This window comes from Bacillus rossius, chromosome 11 (genome assembly GCF_032445375.1).
Source record: "Bacillus rossius redtenbacheri isolate Brsri chromosome 11, Brsri_v3, whole genome shotgun sequence".
Classification (NCBI taxonomy): Eukaryota; Metazoa; Arthropoda; class Insecta; order Phasmatodea; family Bacillidae; genus Bacillus; species Bacillus rossius.
The window spans coordinates 41,160,262-41,179,546 of NC_086338.1; the positions used below are offsets into that span (position 1 = coordinate 41,160,262).

Consider the following 19,285-nt stretch of genomic DNA (forward strand, 5'->3'; position numbering starts at 1 on the left):
TTTTTTTGATTACTGCCAACTGAGCATAGTCGACCTTCACTAATAAAAAATTCATTTGTTCCAGTGGCGAGGGCAGACGACCCTTCAGACCACGCGCAGCCGACTGAGTCTGAGTGTCGGCCTTACATCGAGAAGGCCTTGAAAGAGCTCGGGAGCACGGACACCCCACCAGGATGTGAGTCGACTGACCAATCACAATGTATGACGTGCACAAAATCATATCCTGACCCGAATATGCATCTGCTCCCACTTTTCACATTAAAATACTGTCAAATCCTTAATAAATAATAATAATAAAACAACACTTCAACTTATGTTTTGAACTGAGGATTAAAACATCCAATGTGCCATGATTTATAATTTTTTCCTGGATTAGAATTTTTAAAAATCTTACGTTTATTTTCTTTTAATTTAAAGTTTCTTAAAGAATCTTGAGGTAATGATTATATTTCGTGAATACATGATTTTTTTTAAAAAACAAATTCCCCCCCCCCCCCCCCCCCCCCAGTGAATAAGAAATAAAAATATGATGAAGTACATATCTAGTTTATGAAAAAGAAAAAAAAAAGATTACATACACTATAGTAAGCACGCAGGCCAAATACAGTTATTTATTAATCAGGCCTGTTCAAGTCCACTATCAAGCCGCGTTAGCAATTTTGCCAGATTGAACGTTAACATAGTTTTAATGGGAATACCGAACAAAAGTTAGTATACAGTAAAATAGTATTAAAACAAGTTGTAAAAAGCTTCTCTGTAGACAGAACCAAAATACGGATAGCATTATTGGTAAAATAAAAGTATCTGATGTCACTTTGTGCCAGTAATAGGTATCTTGTTAAAAAAAAATCACTAAAGAAAAGGAACCCAATATAAAACAGAAAGCACTGCACTGAAATAAAAACTGACAGTAAAGATACACTCCAAGCCAACTAAAAAACGCTGACAACACATTATGCGCCCTCGCACCCAAGATCAAAAGCCGGAAGCCACCTGAAAAAAATCTTAACTCAATTGGTGCCAGATTTCAGAATATGCAGAATCATGAAATGCCTGATGAAAGAAATTTCACTGCATCAATTTTCTTTAATGCTTAGAATGAACAGTACTTCATGTGTACATGGAGACATGACAACAGGACACCACATGATGATGGTATTTATTCTGCTTGCAGCTTTAGAAGATACTGGCAGCATGGAGGCAGAAATCATTCCTTCTTCAATGGACGAAAATTACAAAGAGGTAAGCCCACCATGGAATTTCTAGCAGAGTGCAGTATTTATTTAATTTAAAGACATTATCTACCTAAGATAAGCTTCTTGTAAGCAACTTCAGAAATTCTCAAATAAATAAATTTGGAAGGTGTTACAAAAATTGATTACAAAAATTGATTATATAACTTAAACGTAAAAATAGAAAACTTAATTAATAACAATTTTTAAGGCATATATTTAAAATAGATGAACAGATTTTTATTATTATTATTTGTGTGGTAATACATGCACAAACCACAATCAAACAAAATATAGCTAAGGTTCTTTACAGTAAATTACAAAGCTAGTTCTACACACTTAAGTTAATGCCGTAAGGACAGATGAATACAAAATTAAAGAAATTTAAAACATGGTTTCATAATCTTAAATGAAATTCCAAATGTGATACTTATTTGGTCACAATAACCAATAATTAGACTATTTGAAGTGTATTTGCCAATTCCTCATTGATACATATACCATATAGTAAAGTACTAACATTCTTCTAAAACCAATAAAAATACTGCTTACAAGTAGCTTCAAAATTTTTAAAAAGCAGCATTAAAAAAATTTTAACTTTTTTAGATTGTCTGTTCCCTAATGTGATTCAATGCATCAAGTAAAAAAGCACGTCACTTTGTTTACGGTGCTGTCTTCTCTGATTTTTTTGGGACAGATGTTTGAAATTTATAGAAAATGTTCACCTCTAATTATTCAACAGACCTACAAATGCTAAAAAAAAATCTTTTGTGGATGGTATAAAAGGCACAAGTCAAATGGGTTTCTAAAAGACTTACGCCCTTTATGCCGCCCAATATAGATGTACAATGACCAGTAGTGTTTAGGTCACGGAAGTGTTATAAATGGCTTAAGTGATTCAAAAATGGTCAGCAGCCAACAGCAGAATGAGAAGACTGTTAATATTTTAGTCTATAAGGAAATTTCAAATAATAATAATAATAAAATAAATTTCAAATAATAATAAAAATAATAGAGAAAATTATTACTGCTAATGAGATCACTCACTTACTGGTCCTTATTTCAAGATAAAAAGTCTTCAAAGAAAATAAAGTTTTTCTAACAAAACGAATGCTGCATAACCAAAAAGGTGAACACACTTAGTCATGCAGGCATGTTTTGACACTGATATTGCCAATCAGATTTATTAACCAGTGTGACCAACTGAATCGATATTATTGATATTATTTAATGGTGTCTGAGAAATATTACAACAAAAAAAATAGCTGTGTAGCGCTCCCGAGACTGTGGAAACGTTAATAGGAGACAATGTGTTATCAATAGAGTAAGTAATGATAGTGTTGTTACATATTTTAAAACTTGTGATTACTTTTTTCTATGACTATTTAAGTTATATATCTCAGGGTAGTTTTAATATCATAACTAATTTCACAATAAATAGTTTAAACCATCTCTCACCTAACAATGTACCCACAAAAAATTTATACTGAAATTTAAAAGAAAAAAAAACATAAATAACTAATAAAAAAAATAATTGAAATTTTCTTAATGAAATACAATTAAAATTCTTTGTATATTTTGTTGCCTAGGGTCCAGAATCGATCGAACTGGAGGGTGAAAACGGCGAAGAGTCAGCAGCTCAAAAGGAAGAAACTATTTCAGAAGCAGATGAAAAAAGTTCTGAAGCACAGGAAAAAATCAATGAGCAAAGTGATGATGCAGATCACAACGATTCTATAGAGACAGATAATAGAGCAGAAGTAGAAAGTGAAGATGACAGGAGCATAGAAGAGGAGGGTGAAAGTACAGTTGAAGAAGAGATTTCTGAGGCTGAAAGTGAAGAGAATGCAATAAATGGTGAAAAGGGTGAGGATGATAAAGATAGAAAGAGCATAGAGGAGGAAGAAGGTGGAAAGAGTGTAGAGGAAGAAGGTGAAAAGATTGCGGCAGAAGGAGAAGGTGAAAAGAGCATAGAGCAAGGAGGAGAAACAAGTGTAGAGGTTGACGAGGATGGAAAGAGTGGTGAGGAGGAAGTTGGAATGAGTGTAGAGGAAGAAGTTGGAAAGAGTGGTGAGGAAGAAGATGGAAAGAGTGAAGAGGAAGAAGGTGGGAAGAGTGTTGAGGAGGAAGAAGGTGGAAAGAGTGTTGGGGAGGAAGAAGGTGGACAGAGTGAAGAGGAGGAAGAAGGTGGAAAGAGTGAAGAGGAGGAAGGTGGAAAGAGTGAAGAGGAGGAAGAAGGTGGAAAGAGTGAAGAGGAGGAAGAAGGTGGAAAGAGTGAAGAGGAGGAAGAAGGTGGAAAGAGTGAAGAGGAGGAAGAAGGTGGAAAGAGTGAAGAGGAGGAAAAGGGTGTAAAGAGTGTTGAAGAAGGTGGAAAGAGTATAGAAGAGGAAGAGGGTGTAAAGAGTGTTGAGGAGGAAGAAGGTGGAAAGAGTGTTGAGGAAGAGGGTGTGAAGAGTGTTGAGGAGGAAGAAGGTGGAAAAAGTGTAGAGGAAGAGGGTGTGAAGAGTGTAGAGGAAGAATTAGGAAAGAGTGTAGAGGAAGAAGGAGGAAAGAGTGTAGAAGGAGGAGGAATAAGTGTGGAGGATGATGGGAAGAGCACAGAGGAGAATGTAAAGACCATATACAAGGCTGAGGAAATTGGAAAGAGCTTGGAAGAGGAGGAGGAGGAGGAGGAAGATAGAAAGAGTGATGTTGAGGAGAAAGGTGGTAAGAGTGAAGAGGAGGAAGGTGGAAAGAGTGTAGAGGAAGAAGATGGAACAAGTTCAAAGGAAGAGGAAAGTGGAAAGAGTGAAGAGGAAGCTGAAAAAAATGCAGAGGAGGAGGTAGATGGAAAAAGTATACAGGAGGAAGAAGATCAAAAGAGTACAGAAGAGGAGGAAGATGTAAAGAGCATTGAAAAAGACGGTAGGAAGGGTACAGAAGAGGAAGATGGTAAAAGTGAAGAAGTTGAAAAGAGTGTAGAGGAGGAAGAGAGGAAAAGTAGAGAGGATGAAGAGGTAAAGAGCATTGAAGAGGAAGGTGCGAAAAGTGAAGAAGATAAGGAAAAAGATGGAGAGGTAGATGACCGGGACAGTGGCGAAAAAACTGAGAATGATGTCGAAGTGCAAGAAGATAGTGCCGAAATACAAAAGGAAAGTACTGGAGAGGTTGAAAGTACTGAAGATGTAAAAACTATTGAAATAGAAGAAAGCAGCCAAGAAGACCTAAATAAAAATGAAACTGTCAGTAGCGAAAAAGATGAAGAATCCTTGGAAGGTAAGTGTAGTAGTATGTATTTAATTTGCTAAGCAACAAAACTAATAAATATACATACTTATATTTGAAAACAATGTCAATGGACATGTAATAGGATCACTAATCAGCAACATAAATTGTACTTAATTGTAGCTCAGGAGATAAATTGTATCTAAGTCCTTTGGGTAAGCTTTTGTAGAGAATATTTTCAATTTCTGATGATGAACTGTGTAATTAAATGCAGTACTTACACAAAAAATAACTCTCTGGTAATTCTTTGTACATTTCCAGTCCTCTCTTGCCTAGAATTTTTTCCATCAACTCTTGAATATCAAATGAAAATATTAACACAGTGAATTAATGTATTTGAGGATTAGAAAAATCTCTCAAACTTGTCTTATGAGTAATTACAAAAAAAAATATATTATTAATCTACAAAGCATTCACACCAGAGAATAAGATTTCAAAGCTAAGTGGTCTTGCTTAAAATTATATTTAATGTGTTTAGGTATATTTTAATAAACATTTACATTTTTAAGTACATAATTAACATATTTTTTTTGAGTTTCATGAATCTGATTTCAGAGGAGAAACCTGAAGTTACGCCCGAAGAGGAGTTAACACAGGTAATATCAGCAATTTGTTGTAGAAGTGCATCATCATTGCCTTTCAAACAGAGTGACTAGAAAATTTTAAATAAGCAAACATCCTAGTCCTATTAGGTTGGAGTTTCCATGTTACTGCTAGGGTAGTTGCATTTTCATGTCATAAGATTAGTTTAAGGACAACTGCAACAAAAAAGCATCGCTTGTGCTTTGCTGCATTTGCTATCAGCTATTCTGGTATTTTTAAGAAGTCAGGCAAGTATTTGGTAATTGCATCACCACAATCTAGGTCAGGCATATTCAGACAAATAAATGCCAGCGAATGGCCTAGGGCAATGCTTTGCATTTCAATAATTTGGGCTTTCCGTCAAAATTTTTGAAAGTGGGGCACGTGGTGTTTTACCTTCAGGCAATGTACCTATGGTAGCAGTATTGTTTTCTAACTTTCGGGTAAACTATATTTAATTTCTCGAAATGACCTAAATTAGTCTGTTTTATCACTTCCTCCTCACCAAACACATTGACTACAATTACATATTTTGTAAGCCTGGCCCACCAAGCACGAAATTTATGTTTACCAAATGGCCCGACGACAAAGTAATTGAATAGCGCTGCTCTAGATATTCATTTTCAATGTTTCCACAACTGTGTGACAGCATACAGTTTCCTTTTATTTTTTAAATACAAAGGAAAGGTCTTTAAGCTGTCATATTCGGGATCACGGCTACGCTGGATTAGAGATTTTGCCATACTTCAGAATGTCAATATAGTTTCAACGGGACTACAGAGTGTGAAGTGAAAAATAACCCACTATGAAACAGGTAGACTGTACTGTTTTGAAAACAGACAGTAACAATAAAATCTTAGCATACTAAAAATGCCGGCAATGAAATAATGCGATCTGGTTTTAGACATCAAAAAACAGGGAAAAATTCTCGAGGCGAGCAGCTGATTGGTGCCTGCCTACGGAATGTGTCGAACCAACGAATGCAGGGTTACAGACCTTCTACTGAGTTACTTAGTGGAAAAAAAAAAAAAAAGTCAAAGTCTCTTTCAGTACTTGCCAGTGATGTGGAAACATCTAACTCCGGTAACGAGCTAACCAACGTGTTCTCATGTTGCAAATAAACTTATAATATGAAACTGGGACACACAATTTAATGTTGAATTCTTTAATGTAATGTCAGTGTTGGTGTAATATCACTGGACGTGGCCAACCGCTGCCGGCAGGAGATTGAAATCCCCGAGGACCTGAGGCCGAGGGACCACATCGCGCAGCTGCTGCACCTGGACGACGACTCGGCAGAGAACGAGCTGCTGCTCGAGAAGACGGTCGAGGGGACCCTCAAGGAGCTCAAACGGCTGTACGACGTCGCCATCAAGCCGCTGGAGACAGTCTACAAGTACCGCGACCTCAGCAATCGGCATTTCGGAGGTAAGCGTCCTTCCAAGCGCGAAAACAAGTCCCTTAAGATGTGGGAAAAGGAAATTCAGTTAAAGGACTTTAATCTCTCACTTTCAGGACCATAGAAAAGCTGGATTAGCAAGTTTGCCCGATTATTAAACATCAGTATGGTTATATCGGGAATACCAAATGTAAAAATATGAAAGGTAAATTGCTAGAAAACAGGAAAACTTTGTACTGAAAGTAAAACAGGCAGGCACTATAAACTCTGAGCGAATTAAAACCACTGGTAGTGCAATAGTGTGACCTGACCAGAACTTGGGTCTTCCCACATTGTCCAAACAAACTATAACAAGTCATAATCGTGCCTAGCTAAGACGACGACTGTCACTTGCACAAACCAAAACACTTAACGAAACTCGACGAATGTTGCAGATAGTAGGGAGTAGAATTTCGTTAATGACTGTTAACTGACTTTAAATTGTTCATTACATGGATTGCAGTCATCAACATAAATTTCAGAAACAATTTTCAAACAATGCAATGCGAGGAAATAATAAAATTAATTGAAGATGGAATTGTATCGAACCAAAGACCCTATTAAGAGAGTTTTAATGCAGTCAGTATTATTTTTTAGGTTAGGTCATTAGTAGCATCTAAGAAAAATTAACCAAAATTAAAATTTTTGTTTAACATTTTTTATTAATTTTTTAATTTCCTAAAGGGCATTATTTTCTGGAAGTGCCTCATACATTTATACTTAATATTTTTTTAAGATTTGCTAAACTTTAACAATGTATTGTATTTCCAAGGAATTTCATCACTTGTTTCAATTTACATTTTATGAATTTACAAGCAATTTTAAGATTATAGAATTTATCTACCAATAACTCTATGAAGGCCATCGGAGAATGTGCAATTGTCAATATAGCACCCAAGTTGCTGTTCTCCCCCCCCCTTTTTTTTCCACCAGAGGTAACTGCCGTCTTGCAGTGCGCTGTCTCTGGCAACACGGTTCATGCGAGCCTCGAGATGACAAGTGGTTCTGATGGCGCGGGTTCAGGAGAGTTCAGAATGTGTGCTCAGCAAGCTCCAGGGAAGGTCGTTTTTGGGCCGATTTGAGACCAGTAATTGGTAGTTACTCAGAGATAATGTTTTGTCGCCAAGAGACGGGCGGGAGTAGAGTCCAGCGGGCCGAGAGCCTCACCCAGTCATGTGCCCGGCTGCGGGTACTCTCGACCGAGGTCCTATGTTCGAGTCTCTGCTGGAGTCCCGTCTGTGCACAGGGCAGAAACAGGGTTAAGCTAATGATCATTACTTAAACGTCAAGTGCGAGAATCACAACTCGCAGCCCAATCCCATCCTGAACCCCTCCACCATCACTTTCCTTCTAGTGGAAATACTGGTGGTGTAAAATAATGAAGAACAACAAGATAACGAAGAACACTTGTCATTACGCCAACTTTTTTTTTTCCAGATCCCGAGATTTTCTCAAAACCCCTCATTCTGTTCATGGGCCCATGGAGTGGAGGGAAATCTTCGATAATTAATTACCTTCTCGACAACGAATACACTAAAACGTCTCTACGTACAGGTAAGGCAATACGTATCACTCAATTTATTTTCAGATGATTGAGCAGCAACAGTTCCTTCATTTTTTTTTATTATAAAGCACTTGAACAAGAAAATAACTTGGTGATAGCACTGAGCAAGTTTTGGGCAAAAATTTTTTTATGTTTACTAGATGAATAAAAAATATGCAAACCACACTCGAATCTTCCATTTTTAATATTTATTAAAAATTTAGTTTAATACAAACTTTATGAACTATTATGGGATTGACAAACACCCAGGCAGGAAAAAAAAAGATAAGGTGGTTTAGTGTTGTAGACATTAATATCAACCAAAAATTTTCTTCATTTGAGACTAGAAAGTATGTAACAACAATCATCACTATTTACCGGGAATTTTTTATAAACATTCACTAACTGATATTTGAATACCTGCTAAATTGACTACCAAAGAATTTTTTTCAGTAGCTGAAGAATTTGGTTGTACTGTTTTAACGTTAACTCAAACTTGGCTAGCAATATGTTCTGCATTTTTTCTGCTTTAAACAAGGAAGGGTGGAAGTTTGCTCTACGCACGCCTCCAACTTCAATCAGTAACTGATAGGTAGAGACCCGGAAATTTCGCGGATTCATTTAGTCGCAAGCTAGAATGCAAACCTTCACACTCTCGCACTGTGTTCATGATTGGCACGCAGTTGTTTGGACACGCCCGTCTACGACTGTGAGCCAATGATGCCCAGCTAGGAGAGAAGTAAGCGAATCAGGTAGTGCCAAATAAGAAGGATAAAAATGTTCTCGCTAAGAAATCAACCAATGGGAAAGTAAACATGGGTCGAGCACACCTATAACTTTGAATTCTATCCTGGGGCCAGAAGAATCCGCGAAATTTCCGGGTCTCTACTGATAGGTAGAGACATGCAAAAATTCGCGGATTCATTTCGCGATAGGCTAGCATCAAAACAACTATACTTTCGTACCGCTTCTGCGAATGGCCCAAATTTTATCTGGGGAACTGTGAGCCAATGGGAAACACTAAACCAAGAAAGTGCCAAATTACGGACAGCCTAGTTGAGACGTCTCACGCGTCAGTAGCCAATGAATAGGTGTCATTTCCGCGAGTATTTAAAGGACTGTGGAGTCTATCCTAGAGGTCAATGAATCCGCGAATTTTGCAGGTCTCTACTGATAGGTAATGTCACACAGTCCTAGATTATGCACATAATGGTTGAGGACGGTGACTTTCCGAAGGGTTTATTCTGGAGGAGCCTTGGCCCGGACCATGTGCATGTTGGTCGCAGGTGCCGAGCCCTCCCCCGCCTACTTCAACATCCTCATGTGGGGCGAGCGGGAGGAGGTGGTGGACGGGACCCAGCTGGCCGCGGACTGGACCTTCTCCGGGCTGCAGAAGTTCGGCCAGGGGCTGCTAGACCGGCTGCGCGGGCTGCGCTTGCCCAACAAGCTGCTCGAGAAGGTACACCCTGTGTCCTCCCGCGGCACTGTTCACCCACGTGTCCCTCACGCCGACGAGAGCTCCACGTGTCGCCCTCCACTACATCAGGGGTAGTTTCTTAACAATAGACCTTGACACATCGGTCTGAGCTAGACGTCACAATATAGACTTCAAAATATATTTCTCTACATGTCATACTCAATATCGAGGTTAATATTTTTATATCCAAGTTACAATCAATTTAATACTTTTTTTTATGAAAATTTATAGCATATACAAATTTTTATCATGCTAACAGTAAAGATTTTAAAACATATATTTCTTATAAACTGTACAAGAATAATACAGACTTACTGACAAACCTAACAAATTTATTATGTATCGACATTTGACTTTCCGACAATTCCTACACCTGTTGACTGCCATTTGAACAGCTATCTGTACTACAATTCAATCATCACGCTGCCTAGCTCTGTCTGTTAGCATGCTCTCCCCTTAGCAAACCTGATTTGATGTATGGGATTATTCCTTAAGCATATATAATTACCATTATATGTTAAATTGATCATGGTGCCCAACTACACACACTATTTCTGATGTAACTTGTATTTTACAATACCAAATAATTAAAAATTGATTTATAAAGGAGTAGGATTATTAAAAAAAACAAGTAAAGTATAGAAAACTTACAAGAATAATTGTCATATAATATGAGTAAAAAAGTCACACATGTGATGATAATAACAAACACTTGCATGACTTTTTACACCCATTATACTATACTTAATGACATAACACATGGAAGGCATGTATCATGTTTAAATCTGAGAAAGAGCCCTTAAAAATGATGACAAAGAGAAATCAACATGGCGTTGAGACCAAAGGTTTAAAAATTGGTAACACAAACCTAAAATACTAGCTAATGCCCGGCAGGCATTGCTTTGCCTCTTAATTCTTTTGTAATTTGTTTGAAGTAGGTACAAATATACAAAGAATCTCTATCTCTCTATATATGTTCCTCTACAAATCCCACAATATTCATGTATAGATCACTATATTCCATATATATATATATATATATATATATACACACACACACACCTCCATATCACTCTAAATAATTTCTATGCACCTGTGTTTCTATGTGTATCTCAATCTATTTCCCTATCTAGATTTCCCTACGTATCTCTATATATCCGTCACTTTATCTGTATATCTCCCTCTCTCTATGTGTATATCATGCATTCTATCTATACCTTTATCTTTACAAAACAGAATATGAACACACACACACACACATATATCGGTATATAAAAACACGTGCGTATTCTAATGCAACGAATTGGTGAAGAACTCTTGGAGATGTAGAATTTGAACAATCATTTACATTTTTATTTATATAGTAAAGTCAGTCCATGGATGAGTCCAAAAGAAAGGAAACCCCTTACGAATTTTCCAGTTCTTCAATATTCGGAATGCAAAATCAATCACTAACCCACCACTGGTTTCAGCACTATGTCAAAGAGAAACTACGGGGTGGAAGCGCACATGTCGCTTGCGACATCGTCGCGGACGTGCAAGTCTGACCGATGGTCCCCGAGGGTTTTGCAACATGCATGCCTAACCAAAACCCTGAGGATGGTGACGATGCCGCCAATGCCCTTCCAGGTGAACATTGTTGAGATCCCCGGCATCCTGGAGATCAGGAAGCAGGTGGAGCGGCTGTTCCCCTTCAACGACGCCTGCCAGTGGTTCATCGACCGGGCGGACATCATCTTCCTGGTCTACGACCCGGCCAAGCTCGACGTGGGCCCCGAGACGGAGGCCATCTTGGACCAACTCAAAGGACGGGAATACCAGGCAAGAGGAATTTTTTTTCTTCTCCCAAATATGAGAGTTTCGCTTGAAAGCAGATGGGGAACAGTTATTCAAAATTTATAATTGTCAAGAGTTAAAGAGATTGTCAAGGTTTCCACCAGAGATGGCACAATTATGTGAAAAAAGGGCTGGGAAACACATTTAACCGACTTTATTAATTTTTATCAGGGAAAAAAAGAAATCTGTCTTGCTCAGTTTTTCAAAGATTAAGAAGTGATATAACATTAAATATTAACACTGCTTTTTACCCAGCAACTTCTTTGGTTTCTTCTGTTTTGCTCTAATTTTGTTTTTGTAATCAAACACAGGGGATAAAGAGCAAGGGGAAACAAAATACAGTAGTATAAATTTGAGGTTCAGTTGTACAATAATTCTAATATAGGTCGTGACTCAGGGTTTGGAACAAATAGCATTTTTTTTTTAAAATTTCACATTAAGGATAGCATGTTAGAATGTTAATGAAAAATAACCTTGTTGTCGCTGAAGCTCTAAAACCTCAAATGTCAAAATTGGTAGGTTTTGGGAAAGTTCGAAAAACTGCATCTTAAAACCAATTATTTCATTAATAAAAGAAAAAAAAATAATCTGTAGTCCATCCAAAACAATTACAATTAGTTACTATCAAGTGTGTTAACTGGATCTAGAATGCATATAAACTTGATGTTATGATGTTTACACTGTAAAATCACAAAAACAATGAAAATTTAGTACATAGAAATTTTTGAAATTCTAGGAATAAAATTTGAGGAAAAAAAATAATCAGATGAAATGCAGAAAATTAAAAAAAGTATTTATCTTATTACTGTTCCTTGCAACATTGTACTTTTAATATGCAATTATGTAACTATAGTGATTCGAAGAACTTAATTGTTTGTGTATAAAAACATTTAAAGGGGTAAATTAATTAAATTTAATTTTTGACCTAGATTTAGATTTGAGGGTAGATTTAAAGTACACTTGGTAGTTAAATATTTTGACAAGAGAAAATTGAGATTTTTACCGATCCCTAGTTAAAATAACGTCACCGGTTTTCCGTCGACAAATGACACTCTGAACCGGGGGGCCCGCAGACAGGGGCGTAGGAACCGGGGGAGGGGGGGAGGGGGGACAGGGGGGGGACGTGTCCCCCTGAACTTTTGGGTGGAAGGGGACTGTCCCCCCCAACTAACTTTCTAGACCGTGATATTTTTATTTTATAATATTATTCTGCCCAACTTTATTTTGTAATTTAATCTCTCATCAAATTTTATCTTAAGGAAACAATGATAATTTTAACATCGATGTATCCAATGGTTAAGATATGAAAACTGCTTAAAAAGCGCTGTTTTGCACTTTTGAAATCAAAATTTTTCCGGCGGAGAAAACCCCGGACACCCCCCCGTCTTAGTAAGAGGGGGGGGGGGGGGGGGGAATTGGGTTTACACGACATCAAAATCATTATTCGCCCCCCCCCCCCCCCCGCAACTTTACGAACACGGCCACGCCGATGCCCGCAGACGCGCATCATCCTGAACAAGGCGGACCAGGTGCGACCGGAGGAGCTGATGCGCGTGCAGGGGACGCTGGTGTGGAACATCAGCCCGCTCATGTCCAGCACGGAGCCGCCCGTCATGTACTCCGTGTCCTTGTGGTCGCTGCCCTACGAGCAGGGGGCGCCCCTGCGCCTGCTGCAGGCCCAGGAGAGGGCCTTCCTGCGGGACCTGCGCGACGCCGTCGACAAGCGCGTCGAGAACAAGATCGCCAGCGCGAGGAGGTTCGCGGTGAGTCGAGCCCGTGTGCCCCGGTTGGCTAGCTAGTGCGTGTTTCGCACACCGCACACCTGCGTGAGCCCGAGGAATGAATCGGCAGGAGCATATTCTAGTCCTTCAGATGGACTCCAGAGTAAAATAAATGTCCCAACAAAAAAGTGTCAAGGCCTGAAATAATCGCAATCATAAAAAAAAAGTTACTTTTGGTGACTTGATAAAAAAAAAGTCAGTTTCAATGCCTGTTACGAGCTCTGTCTAACTATATTTGTATGCTCGTAAAAAGGCTGCTGAAAATTCCAGTTTTGTGGCTTCCAGTACCATTACTATTTATTTTGGGATTTTTTTTATGTCTTTAGTTACTTGTATAGACACCCTGCAGCGGGTCTTACGATACGCAGGTCGGTAGCGGAGTCTGGCATAAAATATACAATGAAAATACAATATACAATGAAATCTACATGTTTTTATCCCTGAATAAAGTTTCATTAAGATCTCTTTTACAACAAATGAACAAAAATGTGGTCCCTCTTTTGTTTCTTTTTGTATCGAGGTACACGGTTCTTTCAGGTACGAGTACAATATACAATGAAATCTAAATGTTTGATCCCTGAATAAAGTTTCATTAAGATCTCTTTTACAACAAACGCACAAAAATGTGGTCCCTCTTGTTTTTTTTTTATGTATCAAGAGGTACACGGTTCTCTTTCCAGGTACGGGTGCGCAACCACGCCAAGATGGTCGACTGCTACCTCACCACCTACTACAACCACAAGTCCATCTTCGGCGACCGCAAGAAGGTCAGCGGGGACATCGTGGAGCGGCCGCAGAACTACCACATCTACGAGGGCCTCAGCACCTTGACCAACATCTCGCGCTACGACCTGCCCGACCCGGAGGTGTACCGCGACTTCTTCCGCCTCAACCCGCTCTACGACTTCCCGCTGCTGGCGTCCACCTGCACCTACTTCCGCGGCTGCCCCATCAACCGGCTGGACGTCGCCATCGCGTACGACCTGCCCGAGCTCGTGGGCAAGTACAAGAAGTCGGTCGGCGAGGTCACCGGCAAGACCAGGCCCAAGAGCTGAGCGCCGGCCCGCGCCTCGCGGAGCACCGAAACACCCGCCCCCTCCCCCTCTGTCGTCCCACCACGGGCGGCGAAGAACAGGTCTCGGGCACCGCCCCCCTACGGTTCCCAGACGGGAGCCACGCGCAGGAACGAGAACCATTTCCAGCTGAAAACAAGCACATCTTGCGAAAATGTAAGATTTAAATAAAGTACTTTAGATAAATATGATGGAAACGTTAAACAGAGGGGGAAAATTTAAATTTAGTCCACGGTCACCAAATAACTCGTAAAGCAGGCTCGTATTCCTAGATCGTATCACTGGCACGTTACGCATTTCTCATTACATATTTTAAATTATTTCACTGATCCTACAGTAAAAAATTTGTTTTTATATCAATTAAAAAACTACCGTATACCAGCCAATAACCCAGCTGGTGCTCGATATATTTCAGTGCCTGCTTAACTGGTTAAAAATTGCTTTGACTGAACTGTACACATACCTTAAAATCTCAAGTCCAGTGATGACACACCTTACATCATGTGTAATGTCGAAAACGCCTTAAAATGCAGCTCTGCCACACTGCTCATGTGTAGGGACAAGGTTATATGATTTTATTTTTTGGTCTATTTCATTTTTAAAAACAGTAGTTTTTTTTTTAATGAATTCTGTTTATTCATAATTATAACTATAGCATATTATTTAAATAAATGGCTCTTAAATAATTTTTTCTAATATATATTGCACTTTTACAATGTAATAATTTCTAATAAGCATGTTTATCTTTTTGGAACAATAAAATTAAATTGGCAAATTTGTGTTTTGAACATTTACTATCTTAATGTAAAACTGAGTTACTAATAACAACAGTTCCATAGTAAAAAAAAAAAAAAAAAAAAGTAAATGTTTTCCAATTTTTTAGTACATACAAGTTGATATAAATTTCCAGCTAAATAACGTACATTTATTTAACTTACTGTATTGAAACATTACGTCTTTGCGATTTGAGTTAATTTTATTTATAATGGCTGATTAATTTCATGATTTTAGTTGCATTGCAGTGGTTTATGGTGTATTAACTTACATTTCGGTGTTATGGTGCATTGACACACTTTTTTTTTTGGTGTTATTTAAGTTCTATCGCAATTCATCATATAATCTTGTTCCTACTTATGAGGAAGTTTTACTTACACGCTTGTATAAAGTAAAAGTGTGTAAAAACAATGACCAAAAAAAAATGTTATTACTCGAAAAAGCAACAAAGGGTAAAATTAGCCATTAACTTACAAAAAGTGTTATAAAATATTTAAAATCAAATTAGATTTTAATTTTCACACTCCAAAAAAAATTCTTACACCGGTAATCAATGTCAGTCACTGCCACAAAAATATAAGCCCCAAACACAACCAAATTTATTCATTTATTACATCAATTATAAACATAAAATTAAAGAAGGGCATAGTGATAGTATAGGCCAATACAAAGGAAAACACATGTGAAAGTTATATTGTGGTTGGTAAAAATTGGTCAGTATCCTTTCAATGCAACAGAAATATGGACAAAAAAAACTTACTGCAACAAAATTTATATGATTAAACACTAAAATAAAAAATTAACAATATTAAAGTAATAATTGCCTAATAATGCAGTAAACAATACGAACTAGTGCAAAAACTACATTGCAATAAAATTTTCCTATGATAAAAACTGAATGACAGCTTACTGAAAAATTGGTTTCGACTGAGTGATTGTCTCCAGCCAGCAACAATACACATCTGAGAACACACACTTCAAATAATAATAATAATAATAATAATAATAATAATAAACATTAAGTCTGCAGGGAACAAACAAATGACTGTTACAGGACAAAAAAAGTAGAATATCTTGGGATTGAGCTCCTTCTCCATGGCTGGTTTCAATATTTTGAAACAATTTTAACAATAAATACTTTCTATTGATTATAAACATTTTAAAGTTTTAACACATTCACCTTCCTACATATCCTTTGTTGTAGCGTCTTCCGAGAAGGTGGTAATTGTGTTATCCCAGAACCAGTTTGAAAGTGTGCACTCAACAAACACGAACTAGTAATTGTATTCCTTTTCATAGTGCACAAGTTGGCATAAGAGTTCATGAACTCAATTCCATTTTTCTGTGTCAAATGTCCACCTCGCTTAATTTAGTAGGAAATTTTACAAAAAAAAAAAAATGCTGTATCTTAGTTTATTTTCGTGGGATGAAAGAGGTGAAAACGTGTTGAAAGATTCTGTGCGTGTGTACTCCGTAACAAAGTTGAAGTCTGTGGACGCCTAAATAGTGACTATTTTTGCGAGCCATACATAACGACCCCTATTAGGCTGTGCTTCCAGAAACAAGATGATCCTCCCTTGTGATGAGGGAAAAAAAATATGTGAAAGAAGGGAGACAGTATAATGTTTCTGAAAAAAAAGTGTAGTATTATATTAAACTTGATGCTGTTTTGTTTTGTCAGTAGAATTAGAAGATTTCTTTAATAAAGGGAGAAATTGGAAGCAAGAAAGGTTCTTTTTTCATGATTTCTCAAACTAGATATTTATAGTTTTGGTGATAGCAAATTGGTCAGATTATAGGGATAGACTCAGGTTCCAAAACTGATGTACTTCACAAGATCATCATATTATACAAAAACCTTTTACTAGCTGCTTTCTCTTAAAAACAGACAAAAATATTGTACCAACACCAACTGAAGAAATTACCATATTCCACCTGGTTATTGTTTTTATTATCTCATTCCATTCTACTAGCAATGTTTGTTACTGATTACAAGCCATTTTAAAAAAAATTATGCTTGCAAATAAGTATTTTTCACAAAAGAAAAACCGATTTGAAGTTATCGCTGAAAAACCTCACTGCCATAACGTCACCAGGCAAAAAGAGCTCCACCCATTGTCAATCTTGTCAGGTAGACGCAGCAAGACCAGAAAAGAAGGGGGGGGGGGGGGGGGGGGGAGGGAGGAAAACTTCAAAACAAAACAATCAGTACCATGAATAAAGAGTGTATGAACAAAAACTATTTCTCAAAACCTCTAAAAACATTTTTTTCTGACGATGCTGAAAAGAAATGAAGAAATAATGAAATAAGCGTACGTAATAATCTGGTAGTATTTTCCCACATGATTGGGATGTTACAGCATTAAAAATTAAGTTTCAATGTAAGAATCTTTACACACTTTGTCTATTATTGAAAACAATTATTTCGTAGTAAACAAGATGTGAAAAAAATGTACCTTTATCACAAATTACGACTGTCCAAAAAATTTTTTCTTTGCACTAGCTGGTTTTTTTTTGTGCGATTGTGTGCGGGACTGCGAGGCGGGGTGGTTTGGGCCGCTTCTGGCCACTCACGGCGGCCATCGAACAACCCGGCAGAACGGCCCACTCAGCAGCAGAGAGACCAGCTTGCCTGCCACTCCCGGGCATGCACTTAAATTAAGTAGCAAGGCCATTCAATTTGCTGCTCGACAAGATATTTATGTATGTTTATAGACTGAATCGCAATCATACAAAATATTCTGCAACTGAGACAAGGGCACACACAAACAGTATAATTACCTAAATAATGTGCATTTCAACAAGGTATTTTCACACAATTAAAAGCTTATGCCTATCTAATAGATCAAGTTGAAAATCCACAAATGGTGAGTACCACACACGAGACTTAACAAAATTACTTCGTGCACAACATTTTTTTTATACCGTAACTACGAAAAGCTTTTTGTGCCGTAAGGTTATGTATGGTCGAATGGTTTCTACTCAGAAAGAAAATGTATGCACGTTTAATCACAACAGTAATATTTTAACAAACCCCCTATAAATAACTATTGAACCCCTGAACACACAAACCTCTGCAGATAGCTCCATGACTTTGAGATGAAAATAAACCTCTGTCAACATTCTATACATGCAGCCTTAAAATACCAGTGGGGAAATACTAATGCCCACTGAGCGAAATTTGCCTCGTGACTAAAAGTCAACTGGAGTAACTCAAGAAAATCCAGACTTGCTTCAACTTTCACCATGTTTTCCAATGGCGAAAAATCTGGGTGTGACCCCAACGGTCATTTTCAGTCAAACCTCAAAAATAGAAACCTGAAGGTACCTTCATAGTATCACTTTGAAATAACAAGGTTTGTATTAACCAACTATTGCAAAATTTAATCACAATTTTTATATAATTTCAAAATAAAATTTAGATTAAGTTCAAAATATTTTTCTCATTTAGTACAAGCAAACCACGCCTTAAAAAAAAAATTGTCCAAGGAAACTTGCACACAATTTTATACAGCACCAATGTACTTTTTTTATGGATCGTTAAGAAAATTTTAAAACAGCTACACCTGCGGCTCAAAAAATATATTTTGTACTGTACTACTATTTAAAGGCTTCAAGACAGAAGAATACACCAAAATTTTAAAAATTACCAACATAAAAACATGCTATCACTTTGGAAGAATATGTAATTTGAAAACTTTTTCCCCCAATTACACTGAACCAAATTAATGGCATCAATATGTACTAGTTTAGTTGAAACTTCACACAGTTTGTTTAACCAATCATTACTTCATGCAATTGCTTATCCTAAGCACAACAAATTTATATTACATATTAATGATAGATTTGTATTAAACAAATTACTTCTATGTAATTTCTAGGTACTGTGCAAATTAACTCCAAAGAAATAGCCATACTAGTGAAAACTGTTTAGCTAGCATACTTCATAGCAGGAATCCATAAATATTCGGATAGGTGGTAAATTTTAAGATAATAAAATGTAAAGTGAAAATTTTTGGCCATGTTGTAAGTCTCGATCCACCAGATAGCTAACAAATGTTTTTACAGTAGAACCTCGATGATACGTTCCCGTTTCACACATTTTCCCGTGTCATACACCGATTAATTTTGGTCCCGTCGAAAGTACTATATTTACAATGGTTTTCTTTCCCAGAACATACTTATAAAATCATTAATTTCCAGTTTCATACGTTTTTACGAAGCGGAGAAGTCCTAAAATTCACAAATTTTTTTGTTATATTCCTCCTGATAAAATACGTTTTAA

General features: G+C 37.4%; 2 protein-coding genes across 3 annotated transcripts in view; one reads left to right on the plus strand and one right to left on the minus strand.

Annotated features, from left to right (window-relative positions):
• LOC134536863 (uncharacterized) overlaps nucleotides 1–14,412 on the plus strand; it is a 34,551-nt gene extending 20,139 nt beyond the window's left edge. For both annotated transcript variants that reach the window (XM_063376910.1, XM_063376908.1), the window contains 10 exons: nucleotides 65–175; nucleotides 1,175–1,242; nucleotides 2,822–4,487; nucleotides 5,052–5,092; nucleotides 6,302–6,506; nucleotides 7,954–8,070; nucleotides 9,346–9,518; nucleotides 11,166–11,357; nucleotides 12,872–13,135; nucleotides 13,834–14,412. In XM_063376910.1, the coding sequence (XP_063232980.1) occupies nucleotides 1,195–1,242; nucleotides 2,822–4,487; nucleotides 5,052–5,092; nucleotides 6,302–6,506; nucleotides 7,954–8,070; nucleotides 9,346–9,518; nucleotides 11,166–11,357; nucleotides 12,872–13,135; nucleotides 13,834–14,208 (3,081 nt within the window). In that variant the 5' untranslated portion in view covers nucleotides 65–175; nucleotides 1,175–1,194 and the 3' untranslated portion in view covers nucleotides 14,209–14,412. The remainder of the gene's footprint in view (nucleotides 1–64; nucleotides 176–1,174; nucleotides 1,243–2,821; nucleotides 4,488–5,051; nucleotides 5,093–6,301; nucleotides 6,507–7,953; nucleotides 8,071–9,345; nucleotides 9,519–11,165; nucleotides 11,358–12,871; nucleotides 13,136–13,833) is intronic.
• LOC134536864 (putative protein FAM10A4) overlaps nucleotides 1–19,285 on the minus strand; it is a 79,572-nt gene that overhangs the window by 37,207 nt on the left and 23,080 nt on the right. The gene's annotated exons all lie outside the window — the stretch shown is intronic.